Source organism: Neophocaena asiaeorientalis, unplaced genomic scaffold (assembly GCF_003031525.2).
Source record: "Neophocaena asiaeorientalis asiaeorientalis breed wild unplaced genomic scaffold, Neophocaena_asiaeorientalis_V1.1 scaffold478, whole genome shotgun sequence".
Lineage (NCBI taxonomy): Eukaryota > Metazoa > Chordata > Mammalia > Artiodactyla > Phocoenidae > Neophocaena > Neophocaena asiaeorientalis.
In genome coordinates, this window is record NW_020173200.1 from 415,045 (window position 1) to 432,568 (window position 17,524).

The 17,524-nt window shown below is 53.8% G+C and overlaps 1 protein-coding gene across 2 annotated transcripts in view; it reads right to left on the bottom strand.

Moving 5' to 3' along the window:
- The window catches only part of HIVEP3 (HIVEP zinc finger 3), a 399,349-nt gene that overhangs the window by 44,194 nt on the left and 337,631 nt on the right, over positions 1 to 17,524 (bottom strand). For both annotated transcript variants that reach the window (XM_024744746.1, XM_024744745.1), the window contains exons 4-5: positions 8,497 to 14,098; positions 4,521 to 4,666 (exon numbers count right to left, since the gene is read on the bottom strand). In XM_024744746.1, coding sequence (XP_024600514.1) covers positions 4,521 to 4,666; positions 8,497 to 13,566 — 5,216 coding nt within the window. In that variant the 5' untranslated portion in view covers positions 13,567 to 14,098. The remainder of the gene's footprint in view (positions 1 to 4,520; positions 4,667 to 8,496; positions 14,099 to 17,524) is intronic.

Below are 17,524 nucleotides of genomic sequence, written 5' to 3' on the forward strand. Positions count from 1 at the left end.
CACTTTTGCCATCCAGGTAGTTCCTATCAATTCCAGCCTCTTCTTCCACACCAGCCCTTTGGGCTGAGCTCTCAGCTCTCCTTGCAACAAGTGAACTTGAGTTAGGACAACACAGGCATTACCCTCAATGAACCGTATAACCTTGTAGGTGTAAAGTCAACATTCTCGTAACAAAGGAGCCCTTCTAAAACAACCGAGGCAAATGCAGGGATGCTGGGTGAGAAAGTCAACATGCTCTTGATGGGCACTCCTGGAGGCTGCCTGGAAGATGCAGACTGTGTTCGGGTGTGGAAGGGATGGGGAATGCAAGGCGGGGGCTGTGTGCCGGAAATCAATGCGGTAAATAGGAACGGATGCATAGTGTGGACAAAGCATGGCCCTAGGACCCAAGGCAAGAGGGGACTTGCGGGGGAGACAGGAATGGATTTCGGTACCACTGTTATTCCAGAAGTAACACAGAGAACTAGAGAGTATGGAGGGATCTGAGAGGTTAGTTGGAGGAGAGGGCTGAGTACCGCCCTTTGGAGGTGGCTAGGATTTGGCAATGGGCAGAGTCCAGCAGGCACAGAAGGTGAAGCACAACAGGGGTGAGTGAGACTGTGGGGCCGGGAAGACCAGCCTGAGTTTCAACTGGATCCGGCAGGTAAGGCGGCCACAGAAGGCCCTGGAGTAGAAGTGTGACACAGGCAGAACCATGATCAAGGACACCCAATAGCACCAACATGGGGGCCTGGAGAGAGGGGGTAAGAGCCGTGGTACAGGGAGTGCAGAGAGACCACCTCTGAGTCATGGACCACTTGGTGTGGACACCAGACTTTGGGGACTAATTGGAAGGGGGAGGGTTGGGGGAGAAGAAGGTGTCCAAGATGACACTAAGGTTTTGAGTGTGAAGGGCTGGGCACATCATCTGGGCTCTGGATGTGGAAGGAGATGTCGTTGGTAGCAATTGGAGGGCTTGGCCCAACTCATGCTGAGTTCGAGGTGCCCTAGTCTCCCAGGCAGAGGTGCCTGTGAGGCACCAGAAGCAATGGTCTATAGTTCAGGAGTGAGGTCCTAGCTGGAGACTCAGATTTAGTGTCCTTGGCACAGTGAGGTTTGAAGCCAAGGAGGTGGATGACGGCGACCAGGGAGACCACTCAAGGCCAGAAGAAACCAGTCCGACTGACCAGGTGCATGAGTCACCATTATACCCAGACTGACGACCGACCCACCTTTCCTCTCTGCCTGTCCCAGTCTCATGAACCCTCCAGGCCTAGCCCTCCCCCTCCAGGAAGTCATCTCTGGCTACTCCAGCCTCGGGAGTCCTTGCCTGCTGTGAGCATCTCAATATTGGGGGTCCACACCTCAGCACCAGGCCTTGTACTGTACCTGAACCAAGCTCCTTGAGAGGAGAACCACAGTTTACCCCCTTGGCTCTCGGCATCTTCTGGCACAGAGCACCCATAAGGCACTAAATAAATAGCTCCTCCTGGATGGACTGAGTGATTGATCAACTGCTGGGTTGGAGATCAAGAAGAATAGTAAGGAGACTAGTGATGAGAAGACTCCTGCCTGCTGGACTCATCCAGCATCTACTTTTGCTGTCTGGTCTCTTGACTCATGGCCATGAATTAGATCTATATGGATCAACCTGACTACATCTCAGAACATCACTGAGTAGAAACAACAAGTTGCAGATGTATGGTAAATCCTCTGGAGTAGTCAGTGCTATCTACCAAAGGGCCCTGGTCCTCCCCTGTGCATGGCAGGGCTGTGCTTCCCTACTCTCAGGGAGCTGGGTGAGGCCTGCAGTTTGCCCTGGAAGATGAGATGGGAGCAGAAGCTTCTGGGTGGAAGCCTGAAGAGTCAGTGCACAAGGCACCACTGTCCCATATTACTCTCTCGGCCTTGGCTGGCCTGGATCTCTGAGTGACTCCTAGGAACAGAACCCCATTGCAGACCCTTGTCAAATAGGTATTGGAGTGAAGTACAAATACTTGCTGTGTTAAAAAAAATACACAAAAGAAAGAAAGAAAAAAAGGGAGGGAGGAAGGGAGGAAGGGAGGAAGGAATGGGCCTAAGGCAAAGCCCTGGTGACCTCAGGTGGGTGCGCCTGAAGGTTCTATTCAGTGTTTCTGGGTGGGGGAACCCTTGGCATTTTGGGTGGGACAAGTGGTTCTGTGGTTGGTGATAGGATGGTCACATACCCAGCCCTGCCCATGAAATGCCAGAGGTGCCCCCAGTTCTGTGACAACGCACACTCTCATGCCCACATTTGCAAATCCTCCTGGGGGTGACACCAGCCCCAAGAGAGCTGTAAATGTTGAGGGGTCACCAGAAGGGAGGGTGGGAGGTACAGCGGGGGCCCAGATGGGACAGCGGGGCTGCAGGAGAAGATGACCTGACCGGCGGCATTACATAACCCCCCCACCAAAGTGCTCAAATTAGATGTGACAAGTAGAGGCAGTGAGGGTAATGTTCTTCGCAGCTGACAGATAGAGTGAGGTTATCCTGGAGGGGATAAAAGCGATGCACGCAACAGTGAACAAATGCTCCGATGCCCATTTGTCAGCACCGTGAACTGCAGCCTTGACACGGGGCGGCAACCGGATCCCCTGACAATCCACAAAGTATGTAATTATCCCCTTTTACAGATGGGAAGCAGAGCTGGAGAGGTGAGGGGATTGAGTGGAACGGGTAAGCGGGAGAGCTGCTCGGGGGCAGGGATGCTGGACCTGGGAAGAGAGGGAGATTCTGAACAGAGCAGGTAGGATTAAATGATGACCTGGGTGGGACGGTGGGGGTAGGTTACAGTGAGGACCACTGCCTAGGCTGTAGGAAGAGGAGAAGGGGACTCAGGTGTGGCCTTCACCTTTCAGCTGAAGGGAGACCGTGTGGCAGAGACTCCGGTGGCTGAAGCTGTGAACTAACTGCGGTGGGGAGAGGCTCCTGACAACTGCCCTTTCGGGGCTCAGGCTTCCCCGGGGGGAAAATGAGGGCAGCAGGGAGCCGCCTGGCACCAGATCTCCAGTCTGGGGACAGTTGCCTCTCAGGGCAGAAGCAAACCCCCTCCTTCATGGCCGCTAACACTCAGCCACCCCCTGGGGCCCCACAGATGGTCCTTGAAACTGCTGGGAGAAGGCTGTGACCGATGCACCAATCCCAGGATGACGTCTTATGTGGCCTTTGGAGGACCCCAATGATGTGAGAACACAGAGACACACGGGGGCGCTCTAACCAAGTAGCACAAGAGGATACCCGTCAGTTCCCAGATGGAAAGAGGGCAAATATTTCGAAAAACCTCTGGTCTAGTGTTTCAGTGGAGCAGTTACTGGAACTCTGAAAAGGATATTTCTCTCCCCGGGGGTCGTGCCCCTGCCACTGCAGGATGTCTGCCCTCCCTGACCCCCTCCCTGTCACTAGGACAACCCAAAACCCCAAGTTCAGTTTCCAAACACTCCCTCTCCTGAGAGCCCCTGCTGGTCAGTGCCACCGAAGGATGCCCACTGGTGGCCTTGGGGAGCTGGGTAGTGTCGCCCTCCCAGCGCTACAGAGGAATCCAGCACCTCCCACTTTGACCTTGTGAGTTAGGCACCTGTAGGTGCTGGAGGATTGTAGGTACCATAACATTCCGTGTCGGCTGGGGCTCATGGGGACCATCCTCCTTTGGAGGTAGGTTCTCCTCCGTGCTGTTATCCCTCAGGACTGGGTAGGACGAGGGCTGCATTGATCACACTGGGGACACAGACACAGGACCCTAAGACAGACACCACGGGACCTGCGTACAGACACCCACGTCCCAAGAAGCACACACGTGGTCACAAAGAACACAGCTTGCACAACCCTTCTACAAAGCAGGTCTGAAACCAAGCAGCCTGCTGGAGCCCGGGGAGCCCCACCGTTGAGAGTTCTGAGATGTTTCTATCATTAGGTTCACAAAGACAAACCACCAACGGTGAAAAACCAGGGGTATTATTCTAAATATTTACCAACCAATGAATCCTGGACTCCAGCCAGTCAGAACAGAGACCAGTGTACACAGCTGGTATGTGCAGTGCGCTGTCAGCCCTGTAAACAGCCTTGTCAGCAGAGCCCGAGCCCCCCTGTGGGGCACCAGGCCTGCCATGGTGCCTGCTTAGGCAGGACAGAGGTGACATTTGGGGAACATACACCAAGGTTAACAGCAGTCCGGACAGGACCTGGGAGAATCACTATCAATCCCAATGCGGGGTCTAGGAACCCAGCCAGCATGTGAGGAAAGAGGGGCTGGGGGAAGACCCAGGCGGCTCCAGTCCCCAGCACATACCTGGCATACCCCACCCCCAACCAAGGAGCCCGCATTCCTTAACAGAGGTGGTCAGCGAGTCGCACAAAGATGGCACCTCCTGGAAGGCCGGAAGCCCAGGGCTCCTGTGGGCACAGCCCTGCCCGTTGAGATGCTCACCACCTCTGAACGCAGATGACACCACCCCCAGCCCTCGGGCGGGCGCGAGCTCTTACTGCATGGGAAGCAGACATTGCAAACCAAAGGTGATTCTTACCCTCCTTCGAAGATTTTGATCCTCGCCGGCTCCCCTCTCTTGGAGGCAGGAGCGTCCTCCTCCGGCTTCCCTCGCTTCTCCTCTTCCTTCTCCACTCTAGCTATCTCTTTCTGGCCTTCCGGGGGAACCAGCGAAGGGAGGCGAACCTGGCCCACCGCAGGAACAACAAAATCATGGCTGGTTAACGGGTGGTCATGGAATGATGCCTTCGATGGCATCGCACACCTACACTTCATCCTCCTTCTACCCAGTGAAGAGGTGCTCTTAGCCCCACTTTACAGAAGGAGGGAAACGGATCCTCAGAGAGGTGAAGTCAGAACTGGGACTCTGACCAGGTCTTTTTCAGGGGAAGACCAGGCCTTCCCATGAGAGCTGCGTTTGCTCACTTTTTCACACTAGTCTAGGGGCTCCTGGGGACAGGTCCTCATCTTGGTCTCCTCGGTCACACCAGCCTCAGAGAAGGCATGTGAGGAATGCTGAATACATAAATGAAGGCTCCACCTTTGGAGATTAACCATCCCAATTCTCTTTTATAGATGAGAAAGTCAAGGTCACACAGCAAGTTAAGGGCATTGCTGGGAGCAGAACGCAGGTCTCCTGAAGGCCCTGACCAATAGCACCCTCCCAGTCCCCCACCCCCGAGCCGGACACAGAGAAGCTGTGCTGCCCACTGATGGGCATGGGCCTGGCGGGTGTGCATCTCAGGGAAGCTGTTCTCTTCAAGAGATAAGGGCCTCGGTGGTGAGAGCTGGCTGGATAACATGTCCCCCAGATCCTCTGATGGTGGCAGGGGTGGGTGCACCCTTTAATAGGGAGCAGCGATGCTGGGCTGGGGGCTGGGGCCAGCAGTGAGATTCTTATCCTACTTCATGCCACTGTCATTAAGGTCACGAGGAACTGCACTGTTGACAGCCCACAGGAGGAGCAACCCTGTCTCCCGGTGCTGGGACAATCTAAGGACAGAAGTCCCTGTGCCAGTCACCACACCTGCCCCTACAAGGATGGGCTGGGGCTGAGCAGAAAGGTAGCTGGTTGGGAATCAGGGAATCTGAGTTCTAGCACCACATAGTCCACTGCATGCTGAGCCACCCTTGGGTGAATTACTTCACCTCTCTAGGTCTCAGAGTCTGAGGGGATTAGACCATCTTGGAGATTCATTCCAGGGTCAACTTCTATGACTCAGTGACCCCCCCCCCCCCAAAATTTCTTCAGAATTGGAGATGGGGAGTGGAAACCAAGTGAGGCTACGGACTGCTGCTTTGGCAGAAGGCAGGTGATTTTATGCAATACCCAGGGATTTCCAGAGCATTGCTGTTTTCACTTCCATCTCAGTCTGCCATCTGGGCCATCCTTGGAAGGACAAAGAGGCCTCCCCCAGGCTGATGAATGACTTCTGTCTCACAACCAGCTGTGATGTCAGGGCCAAGCTAGAGGAGGCTGGTTTTGGTGGCAGGAGCCACTCTACCAGGAAACACTGTTGGAATTGAGCAGGGATCCACTTGAGCTTTTAATGGTAATAATGTGAATAACTGCAGATAATGATCAAGTGCCAACCACTGTTCTAAACACACTTTGCATATTTTAACTCATTTAATTACCTCTACAGTCTTATGAGCCAAGTATTATTATTGTCTCTATTTTATAGATGAGGAAACCAAGGTGCAGAGAAGTTAAGTAATGGGCCCAAGGTCAATTAGTAAGTGAGATAGTGGGATTCAAATTCGGGCAACTTGGCACTGAAGCCCTTGCTCTTAATTTCTTCGCAATAGTACATGTGGTTGTCAAAATGATCCCCAAAGAGAAAAAGGGAAGGAGAAACCTGGGGGATGAAATGTGGCTGCAAAGTGAACTCTTGTATAAGCTTGGGTTTCTCCAGGGCTTAAAATTGAAAAAAAAATGTATGTGACCAAACTCAAACCTGATTGGGTGGCCTAGACCTGCACAAAGATGGTTAGGAAAAGCTTTGAAATGCTGATATAGCCCAAAGGGCCTTTTCAGAGCTACTAACAGGGAATGGAAGCTATGGGATGACAAATGTCAGCTCAGTATAATAGGGACCTTTCTTAAAGCACTGTCCCAAGATGGGCTGGGTTATACTAAGAGGTTCTGAGCACCCAGTCACTGGAGATATGCAAGCAGAGACCAGAAAGAGGTGTAATTATAGAAAGGCATCAATCAGTGGGCCATGCAGTTACATTAACGGACCAGACTGGTGAGCTTCTGGTAGGAAACATGCCAGTAAATCAAATGGAATATTCCAGGAAAAAGTGTGCACGGTTCAGCTCATTCTAGGAAAGCAGCATTTTGAACAAAGGATTGCCAAACCCAGTTAAGCCAAATTAACTCTTTGTTTTTCTTAAACCACCTTTCAGTGTTCAATCATTAAAACAGAGGAGCAGTCCTGAGCATCCAAAAGAACTTTGGAGTGAGATCTAGTTTTGAATCCAGGATATTTACTGTGTGTGGGGCCTTGTGCAAGTTACCTGACTTCTTTATGCTTTTGCCTCTTTATCAATCACATAGTGATATAGAACCCTGTCAAGGTTGGTTGTGAGGATAAAAGTAACACTGAGCACAGTACCTGGTACATAGTAAGTACACTATAAGTTCTAAGTGTGAATATAATTACAACAGCTTCTTGGGAGTAGCCGTAGCCAGTAAGAGACACTGAAGAGAAAATCAGTCATGATGTTTATGGTGAAAGTGGAAACATCATTTAAGGCTGTCTGTAGACTGACAAGGATATTTAGAGAATAAATTTGGGAAACAGTTTGGTGAAGAATATCCAGTAGAGCTAAGGACAAATTCAATGCACAAAAGTCACTCAGTAAAAGAGCAGGATACAAATATAAGAGAAGTTATCGAACATAGTTTTGTTCATTTATCTACAATAGGAATTTAGGGGACTTATTTGGTCAAAGAATCTGGAGACACACCAATGAACATCTCTAAACTTGCAGTCACTTTTAAGGTTTTCTTTCCTCAAATAATAGAAAGAAGAAAAATAGACTCTCTGGAGTCAGACAGGTTTGGGTTCAAATTCTGGGTTTGCCAAATATTTGCCCTGTGACCTGGACCTCTCTCACCCTCTGACCCTCAGTTCCCTCATCTACAGAATGAAGATGATACTGCTACCTCACAGGTAGAGATGAGTATCAACTGGATTCAAGGGCACAGAGCAATGCCTGGCACAGTGAGGCTACTCAAGCAATAAGACCAATTGTTATTCCACAAATATCAAGTCAGCATAGCACATCATGGCCTAAATCCTTATGCTGGCCTTGTCAGGATATGGAGGTGTCACTGGTCTGAAGCAAACTTGGAATTATCAAATGTCAATCTTCCTGAACTTGCAGGGATCAGTTCATTTTATGCCTCCTGATGCAGCCTCAAGTCAGAGGCAATGGAGTAAACATAAGCCCTTGGTCGGGGCTGTGCGCTACCACCAGCATAGATGAGTCAAGCTGTGACATTGCCACCTACTGGTAAAGAGGGATACTGCAGCCAAGCTCTATTTGCTCTCCTCACAGAAAAGAAAGAAGGAATATTTCAGGAGTCATTTGCGTCAAATTCTAGACTCTCTGACGTGGGAAGATTTCAAGTGGCACCAGAGAACAGAAATAGTAGATGTGAAGAATAGGAAAAGACTAACCAGATAAGGGAGAAATGTATGTTGGAGTGGCAGTTTTTCATCTGTCTTTTGGCTGAGATTGTGTCTTTGATTTTTCAATAGAAGCTAATGGGAAAGTGGATCACTTTAAAGCTCACTTTATTGAAATGTATCTAGTCCAATGATATGAGGGACACTGACAAAGAAACCCAATAAATAAGGTGATCAGTCATAGCTGATAGAGAGGAAATCTGCCCACTCAGCTGGCTCTCATTTTGCAAATGGAACTTGAGGAGAATGTGGCTTTAAAAGCTCAGCAAAGACTTTTAAAATCAGTGGGGAGAAGAAAAACAAGGCTGAACTCACCTCTGTCATGCGGGGCTTGCGGGAGCTGGATGGCACAAGCCTTCCTGTCTCAGGATGCGGAGCTGTGGCCATGGTGTATGTCTCTTTGCTCACCTTCTGCTTAGACCTCAGGAGGGACAAAGCAGCTTTAGTGGAAACCCCCGGAAGGTTGGGGTTGTACAAACTTATGCACCAACCAGCGTAAACAGAGGACCTCCTATCTGCATGCTGGATGTGATTTGGCTTAATGTAGTTTAAATAGCACCAACTGACATTAGTGGTCGTGTGGAGGCTGGGGAACTGCAGTACCTTCTTTGAGTCCGTACCTTCTTGCAACTTGGCTGGCCTGGGGGACGTTTCTGACAGAGGCTGTGAGCTGAGAGGTGCCAGTGGAGGGAGGTCAGGCTGTTCCTTGGAATCTTCCTTCTTCACACTCAGTGGGAGCAACCCTCTTCGGTGAGGTTTACCAGACGGCTGGGCATATTCCTTCATAGCCTCTGAGCCCGGGGTTGTCGCACGGGGCAATGAGGGCTGAGGAACGGGAGGAATTTCCTTTGGGTCGGATGGATCTGAGGACAGGCTGGACAGTGTTTCTACTTCCCTCCTGCCCTGGCCCTGGCTGCCCAAGTGGGACTTCTCTAGTCTCCTGCTATCCTCGGTGCAGCTAAGCACCACACTGCATGGTTTCACTAGCTCGAGTTTTTCATCTGCCTTGGAAGCCTCCTCTTCCTTGACTCTTTTTTGCTGCTGGGTTTCCATGGTAAGTTCAAGGCTGCCAGCTGGTGAAAGGACACGTTTGCTTCCCCCCACTGTTGATGAACTCCCCTCCAGGCTCAAGACACTCTCTGATGACAGGGAAGTGCCTTTTCTTTCAGGTAATGTCACAGGCACTCTCAGGTATGGAGTCGGGAAACCTCTGCTTTGCTCTTCACTTACCCCAGCCGGTCTGGGCCCAACCTCGTACACATCTGCCCCACACACAGTCGTCCCCTTGCATGAGGGCTCCTCAAACTTGGGAAGAGCCACAGTTGCTGAGCTGCCCTGGGACTGGGTGACCAGGATCTGGGAAAGAGTGGTGTACATAGCGCTCCCATAGGACGGCATGTTGGTCTGGATGCGGACAGGCACAACCAGAGACACCATGGTGTCTGGACAGGCAGGCAGGGCCAGCGGAGGGGCTGACGTGGGTGCTGAGCAGCTGGATGGCAGAGCCACGGGGGGCAGCTGGATGTCACTGCTGTACTCTGTGCTGGGGGAGAGGCCAGGGGTTCCTGTTGCCAGTGTGGCCAGGCTGGTTTTGATCTGGGGTACATGGCTTTCCACATCACCAGGGAGCTGAAGGGCAAACTGGGATTGCAGAGGCAGGAAAAACCCAGAAGAAAGTGCTGAGGAGGCAGGGTAAGGCATGGGGAGAAACGAAGGGGGCTGCCGGAAGGGGATGTTGGCTGGGTGAGGCATGAGCTGGGGGAGGTGGAGTTGGCCTGGGTGCAGAACAGTCGGTTGGAGAGAAAGTGGGGGGGCTTGAAATAAGGAGGGAGGAAGCGGGGGCATGGAGTACGGTGTGGAGAGCAGGCTGGACATGGCCTGGGTGGAGAAGAACTCTGAAGACTGCCCCGGCTCATGCTGTAGGAGGTGCTGGAAGGAGAAAAGGGAGACGGGCGGGGGCAGGTACGGCTTCTCCTGCAAGGGGAGCTGAGCAATGGGGTGGGGGAACACCTGCAGTGCTTCTGTGTAGGGTGGCGTGGCCCCCAGCGGGGGTCTGTCCTGCACCTGGCTCTTGCCTCCCGGGTGCCCGCTGTGTGAGGTGGCTGCAGAGGAAATTGGGGGCAATGGGCTTTTGGCCGAAGATTTACTGGATGAGGGCTTTGGTTCCTCACTCTCCTGTCTTCCCTTGTGGGTGGCCTCTGGCTCGGTTTCGGGAGGCCTGCTCAGAGAGGCCTGTCTCACCAAAAAGCATTTCCTTCTCTCTGCTGGGGCTGCTGAGGCTGCTGGGGCCGCTGGAGCTGCTGGAGCTGGTGCACAAGGGCCTGTCAAGGACAAGCTGCCGTAGTCGAAGGATTTGCTGCGTGTCTCGGTCATATGGGTGGAGTGGGAAACATTGGGGCTCTGCTCTGAGGCTGACCTCCGCATCTCGCGGGTGTGCGGGTGGTGGCTGGGAACAGTTAGCATGTGGGTGCCCAAGGGTTTGGAGCGTGTGTCGGACGCGGGCCCGGCAGCCTCGGCTTTTCCGTGGTCGTCCCTCTCGAAGGAGGCGGAGCGGCTGGACCCGCTCAGAGAGACACCGCTCTCCTGGCTCGGGCTGCGAGACAGAGGCATGGAGGACTCGAAGCTGGACTCCCCAGATGACTGCGCCATCTCCGCCAGGCGCAGTCTCTTCTTCTTGGGTGGCAGCTTCTCTGCTGGGAGCTGGGCAAGTGTCTGGCTGCGCTGGGGCCACTGGAACTCCTCCGTCTTCTCGGGCTCCTTAGGGGGCGGCTCCGGCTCTGTGTCTGGACGGTTGGGCTCCTCGGTCACCAGGATCTCGGGAACCTGAATGTTGGGCTGACGGACCAACCTGGGCTGCAGGGAGTGAGCCGAGCGTCCATGCGGGGCGGGTGGGGGCGATGAGAACGGGACCGCAGACCTGTCTTCCCCTTCCAAGCCGCTGGGCTGCTCCAGAGAGTCGGATTTCTCAAAGGAGCTGGTGTGCTGGATGACAGAAATTTCTTTGGACGTGGTTCTCCTCTCCTTCCCTGATTCTGAACTGGACCCTGGCTTGGGAGTCCTTGGCTGGAAGCTGGCGGATCCCTCCAGGGAGGGCACTGACTTACTCGGCTCTGCTGGTGACTTGGTGGATTCCAAGGGAAGGTTCCGAGCAGCCTCTGATGGCCCGGGGCTGCTGAACTGACTCTCTGTGGACTCAAAGGCGGGTGGCTCCTCCTCGTCCCCGAGGCTCTTCTCTTTCCTCCTCTTCCTCAGTGGAGTGAGCTCCAAGGTGGTCCCCAGTTTGTAATGCATCATCTGGGACCAGGGCTCGTGCTCCGCCTGGCTCTTTTCGGCTTCCGGAGACGCGTGAGCACCTGCGGTGACGGGCTTTGCCATCTGAAGCTCCGAGCAGTAGTACTTTTTATGCGCTTCGTAGTTGTCCCTTTTCTTGTACCGAGCACCACATATGTTACATTCATAGATCACCCCTTTCGTTTTCAAACCCTTCTTGGTCTTTTTGGTGAGGTCGCTTTCCCTGGGTTCCGGTTCATCTGCGGGTTTGGAGGCTGCCTCTTTGCTGCTCGGCCCCGCCTCCTCGGAACTGTACTCCCCGCCCAAAGGTAGTTCGATGGCCGGCTGACGCTTGAGCATCCGGGGGTGGGAGGTAAACAGTTGACTGCTGCGGCTCAGGGCTTCCGAGTCGGCGACGTGGTCGTCGAAGGAGTAGCTGCCTCGGAAGGTGTGTGGGGGGGTACTGAGGGTGCAGGTGGCAGAAGGCATTGAGTGGCTTCTCAGCAGAGGCACAGGGGGGGTGGTGCTGGGCGGGTGCTGGAGGCTCAGCAGTGATTGTTCGGGCTTCGTTTTCTCGCTGTGGGAGGACAGGGGCTCCCGGTAGAGGCTGGATTTGGGTGACTCCATGCTGCTCCGCCGTGACAGGGAGCTCCGCCTGGGCTTCACGCTGTCTATCTCGCTGGTGTCCACCACGGCCTCATTGATGGTGATGAGCTTGGTGATGTGCTCGATCACCTGCGTCCGGGGCACAGACAGAGGCACCAGGCTGGGCTTGTCTTCGGTGGGCAGGGGCAGGAGGGGCTGGGTGGAGGTGGCCGTCAGCATGGCGGTCCGCTGCCCGATCCGCCCGCACTTGCCGAAGATGATCTCGGCGTAGGACCTGGCGTTGGTGTTAGGGGGGCTGACCTGCTGCTCGGCGCTCTCGGAGCGTGAGAAATACCCAGATTCGGTGCTCCCTTTGCTGCCCGGGCTCAGGAACGCCTGCTCGTCGATCACCTTCTTCCTCTCGCTCAAGCGGAGGGCCAGCTTCTGCTTTATCGTGTGGGTGTCTTCGGGTTTATGGCTCAGGGGGTGTTCGGATGAGGCCTCTGCGAAGGGAGCAGGGTCCTCGAGCGACGGGGCTGAGCTGGACTGGGACAAGGAACAGCGTTCGTGGCTGGAACCCTGGCTCCCAGAGCTGTACAAACCGCTGGACAGGAGGGGGTGCTTGGGCCTTGGCGACAGCTCTGCGGGGTGAGTGGACGTGCCGCCGGTTTCCTCTTCCGAATCTGTGCTTTCCCCCTCAGTGGGTTCCTCAAACTCTTCCCCAGGGATCCTCTCCATCTCCAGCCCTGGGGGGTACATCTCTCCGCCCATTCCCGAGGCCAGGCCAGCTTTGATGCGGTGGGCATGGGACTTCCTGTGCTTGTAGAGGTTACTCTTGGTCTTGAAGGAGAAGCCACAGGGGCCACAGGGGTAGGGCCTCTCACCCGTGTGCGAGCGGATGTGTTTCTGGAGCACGCTGGGCTTGGCACAGGGGCGGCTGCAGTATTGGCATATGTACTTGCCCGGTTTCTGCGGTTTCCTTTCCTTCTTGTGTGCCTCTTCTGTGGGCTTCAAGGAGACCTGCGAGGGACGGGGCACAAAGACTTTGGGGATGCCAGGCAGGTCCTCGGGAGGAATGATGGAAGCATGGGAAGGGAGGAGCTGGCTTTGAGGATGGAGCCCAGGGCTCACGAAAGAGCCTGAGGGTCCGGGTCTCATGGGGTCAACCAGCTGCCACGTGGACCCCTCCAGGAGATGCTCGGGTTTGCCGGGCGACATGAATGCTGGTGTCAGAGGGTGCTGTGGAATCTGCGAGATGTGGACCGAGGCTTCGATGGAGGACCTCTTGGGGGGATTCTGTGGCTGGCCTGCTTTCTCCTGAGAGCCTTCCCTAAGAACCGATGAGGGGCCTGGGAAGGGCTGTGGGGCTAGGAGCTCTTGGAAGGGGCCCTCTTGGGTGGCAGCGGTGCTGCTGCCTGGGTACGGGGCGCTGGATGAGACACTGGTCTGAATGGCCTCTCCTTTGGTCAGCCGCTTCCGGGGACTTCCCTCAGCCTTCTTGGTGCCCTTGACACTTTGTTCAGGATCCATGACCTCCACGGGACTTCAGATGCTATTCAGGGAAGGTCGGGGCAGGCCGCATTTACGAATAATCCAAGAGTCCCAAGGAGATGTCTGGCTTGGGCCACATTGGTCAGGAGCTATGGAAGCCAAACCCAAGATGGTTTTGGGAATTTTTTTTGCAAGTGTCACTGGGTGCTAGTGGACTCAGAGCAGGTCATCAGGGCCCAGTCTATTCACGTCAGTGAGGCATGGCCCTCTACTTTGCAGACAGAAAACGCGCCAGCACTTTCTGCCTGAATGTCTGTCGTGGAAATGTCATGAAGGATGTCAGTGTTGCCATTGTATTGTTTCAGTTGGCAGTGGCAAGTGGCCCCCCACAAGTCCCCTGTGTGCTATGTGAACCGTTGACGGCTGGAGACGGCTGTGTGCATGGCCCAGGCATCCCTGGTCCCCGCACGAGAGAAGCCACGCTGGACGCCGCGGGCAGCTCCGTCCCGCCTCTTCTCCCCTTTTGTCCCGTGTTGGAGATGAACGGCCGCGGAGGGGAATTCACGCTCTTCTACTTGACAAGAGCACACACACAGAAATAGAAGAGAAGAGAAGAGAACAGAGAGTTACTGCGACTCATCCACAGCTCGGGCAGCTCCGACCTGGTGAGATCCCTACAGGTTAACCAGGGAGACCCGACCTGAACCCAGAGCTCCAGACTCTGTGCATTGAAGCACTGCTGGTGCCTCCCTTGTCTGCATTCCCAGGGATGCCCACTGTGGTTCTGAGGACGGTGGCTGTGTGGAGCGCTGGGAGCAGCAGGCAGGGTGGGCTCTGGGAACCTCAGGGCACTTAGCGATGGGAGGCTTGGGCTCCGGTCTCTGCTCAGAGAGTGACTCCAAGTGGGTTTCAGCTCCCTAAGCCTCAGTTGCCTCATCTATGAAATGGGATAACAGCAATTCCTGCCTCAACTGCATCTTGGGCTGCGGTGGGGTCCAACATGGAAATGGATGTGGATGCTGTAGGATGAACCCCAGCTGGTCCCATGGCTGGTGCAAGAGTTGGGGCCAGTGGGTTATTTGGAGATGAGCTTTCTAAGAGGGGGACTGTTCTCGGGTTAGTATTTCTCTCTGGCCCTGGGTTCTGAGGGTGTTCAGGAAGGGCATCATTCGTGGCTTTGCTAACCCTTGCTAACCCACCTTCCAAACCAGTGTTTCATAGAAAAGCTAAAACCACTGCCCCAGCCTGTGGGAGCTCACAGTCTAACACAGCGTGACCACCAGATCTGCCAAGCAATAGCTGGAGGGTCATTCTGGAAGTTTCCTCCAGGTATTCAACCTTTCCTTGTCCAGTCAGTGCCCCAGGGATACCCTGGAAGTAGTTCAGAATGGGGGTCCTTGCCAAACTGAGGGGCAAAGCTGATCAGAGCAGAGCCCCAAGTGTGTGTGCCCTGCCAGGGCCAGCCAAAAGTCGGGCAGCCTAGGCTTCCTGGGCTCCAAGGGCATTGCAGAGCCATTCTCCCCAGGAGCATGGTGAGAATTTCAAAGCTGGAAGTCACTGTGAACTTTGTCTCGCCAGCCACCTTACTTTCCAGCGGACAGAACTAAGGACTGCAGAGGGAGGGTGGCCTGCTAAGGTTCTATGTTCCTAAGAGGCAGGGCCAGCACTTGAACGCAGGCTCCCCACGGCCAGATTTTACTCCCCAATCACCTTGCAGGTGTCTGTCTCCTGGGTGAGGGTCTGACGGGGGGGGGGTGACCGTGTCTCTGCAGCCTTCTTCCCTCTCCTGCAGGCTTGTTCTGCCGCTGGCATCCTGATCTCAGCCTCCCTTCATGACCTCACCTTTATTTTCATTGGATGTTTGCTGATGCAGTGTTGAAAAGTTTCCTTCTACTTTCACAGAGTGCTCAGAAAATTAACAAGTCTGAAAGACTCAAATAATTTTCGCTCAGATGGCAGGACCTCGGACGTAGTAACATGCCACGGAAGGGCAGGTAGTTCAATAACTAAAAATTATATTCTATAAATTTATTCCTTTTTTGTTTCTTTCCATCTTGGTTCTATAGAGACTTCAATGTAACTATAACAAAATTTTATAAATGTTTTTAAAAGAATGAGAAGCTATAAATAAATATAAGAAAGTTGTAAATAAGAATAACAGGGCTTCCCTGGTGGCGCAGTGGTTGAAAGTCTGCCTGCCGATGCAGGGGACAGATCAGAGCAAAGGAAAATGTAAATAAGGCAGGAGGTCAGGATTGGTGAGAGAACATTGGTATAACAATCATAACGGCTTACAGTGCTTCTACAGTTCAGCTATACACTTATATCTGAGCTTCCTGGCAGTCAAGGAGAAAAGAGAGATATGGTCCATTACAGAGTCTTTATATCCAGAGAGGAAGAAATATATAAGTTCCTTGCAGGAAGCAGAGGATTGATTGCAAAGAACTTTTTCATGTGGTACTTCAGACAGGGGCAGTGAATGGTGCACGAGATCACCTATGCCTTCGGATGACATCCCTCCAAGGCTATTCTTTGAGAAGTCAAAGCCCTCCTCTGACTCAGGCAGAGAGCATCCTCCCGAAGCAGGGAAATCTCATTTCATCATATTACTGTCAATAGGGTGGCCATGTAAGATAGCACCCAAACTAGGACACTTTTGAGAGTGAAAGAGGTACAACTAATAATTATGGGGGAGCAACAGCGATAAACCAGGGCTGTCCCAGGCAAATCAGAACAAATGGTTACCCTCACAGTCAATATTTACCTTGTGACCCAAACCAGGCACAAGTACCATCTCTGGGGGTCTGGTACAAACTTTTGGTCTTTGCTGTGAGGACTGAAATGACACCATGGTCTCCTGTGGATTCCTAGAGACTGGTTGCCTAGTCTCATCCCCTCACTTGACAGATGAGGAAACTGAGGCCTAGAAGGATGATGTGATTTTCCCTAAAAATTGCACAGTGATGGTAGCTGAGGCAGACCACCCTCTGCCTCCCACCCTCTGGCCAGGGCTCATCTCCACCTCGGCGAATAAATGCCCCCTAGGACCACTGTGGCACAATGGGCACTGCAGTCTGTGGCTCCCTGTTCTATGGAGGCACCAGCTTGGCCCCACAGGACGTGGCTGTATCCCTGGCAAGGAGCATCAGTGGGCGTCCAGAGGCTTAACAATCAAGGGGGCCTTTCAACGTACGTCCTAACCTCACTGTGGCTGCTGGACAGGAGAAATGGGGAGCAGACTGAGGTTGGGGAGTCCATCCTGGTGACATTACCCCCAGGCCTCGTTTATCCAAGCCAATGTGGGCCGAAGTGCTGAGTCATAGAAAAGTCAGGTGAGGCAGCCAGCATCTGCAGTGTAGATGGAGAACTGTGCTCCGGACTGGTCTGCAACTCCCGGGCTTGGCTGTACCTGTAGGGGGAGTGGAGGGGGAGGCCCCTGGGTGCTCCGCATAGATAATAAAAGGTTGACTCTGCCTACTATTTCTAGTGACCCTTTCATGCAAGGATCTCAAAGCACCCCCAGAATACTAGCTAGTGGTAAGCTTTGCTTCTTCCAGTGGATGGAAGGGACCCTCCACATGACTGGGTGGTGAATGGTCAGTCTGGGTGAGGGTCAGTTGGCCAAGGAGGACTCTACATCGTCGAGTCCTGCGGTTCTCCCTTCACTGAGCCACAGGCTCTCCAGGGGCAGGTGGGGAAGTGCCCAGAGGCTGGGGTTGGGAGACTCCCAGGCCAGGTAGGAGGGGTGGGGTGGATGAGGGAGACAGGTGACTATTGTGTCATCAGGTGACTCAGTGGGCCAGCACCACCTGCCTGGGGTCAGCATCTGGGCTGCACCTGTGAGCCGGGCTCAGAGCTCTTCCCAAGAGGGCCCTCCTGACAGCACCCTCTGGGGCAGGAGCAGCCAGGACACGTCAGCACCATCGGCGACCCAGAAGGAGTGGGTCAGTGAGGCCCGAGGGCCGAAAGGCCCACCCCTTCATTCTGCACAGAGGGC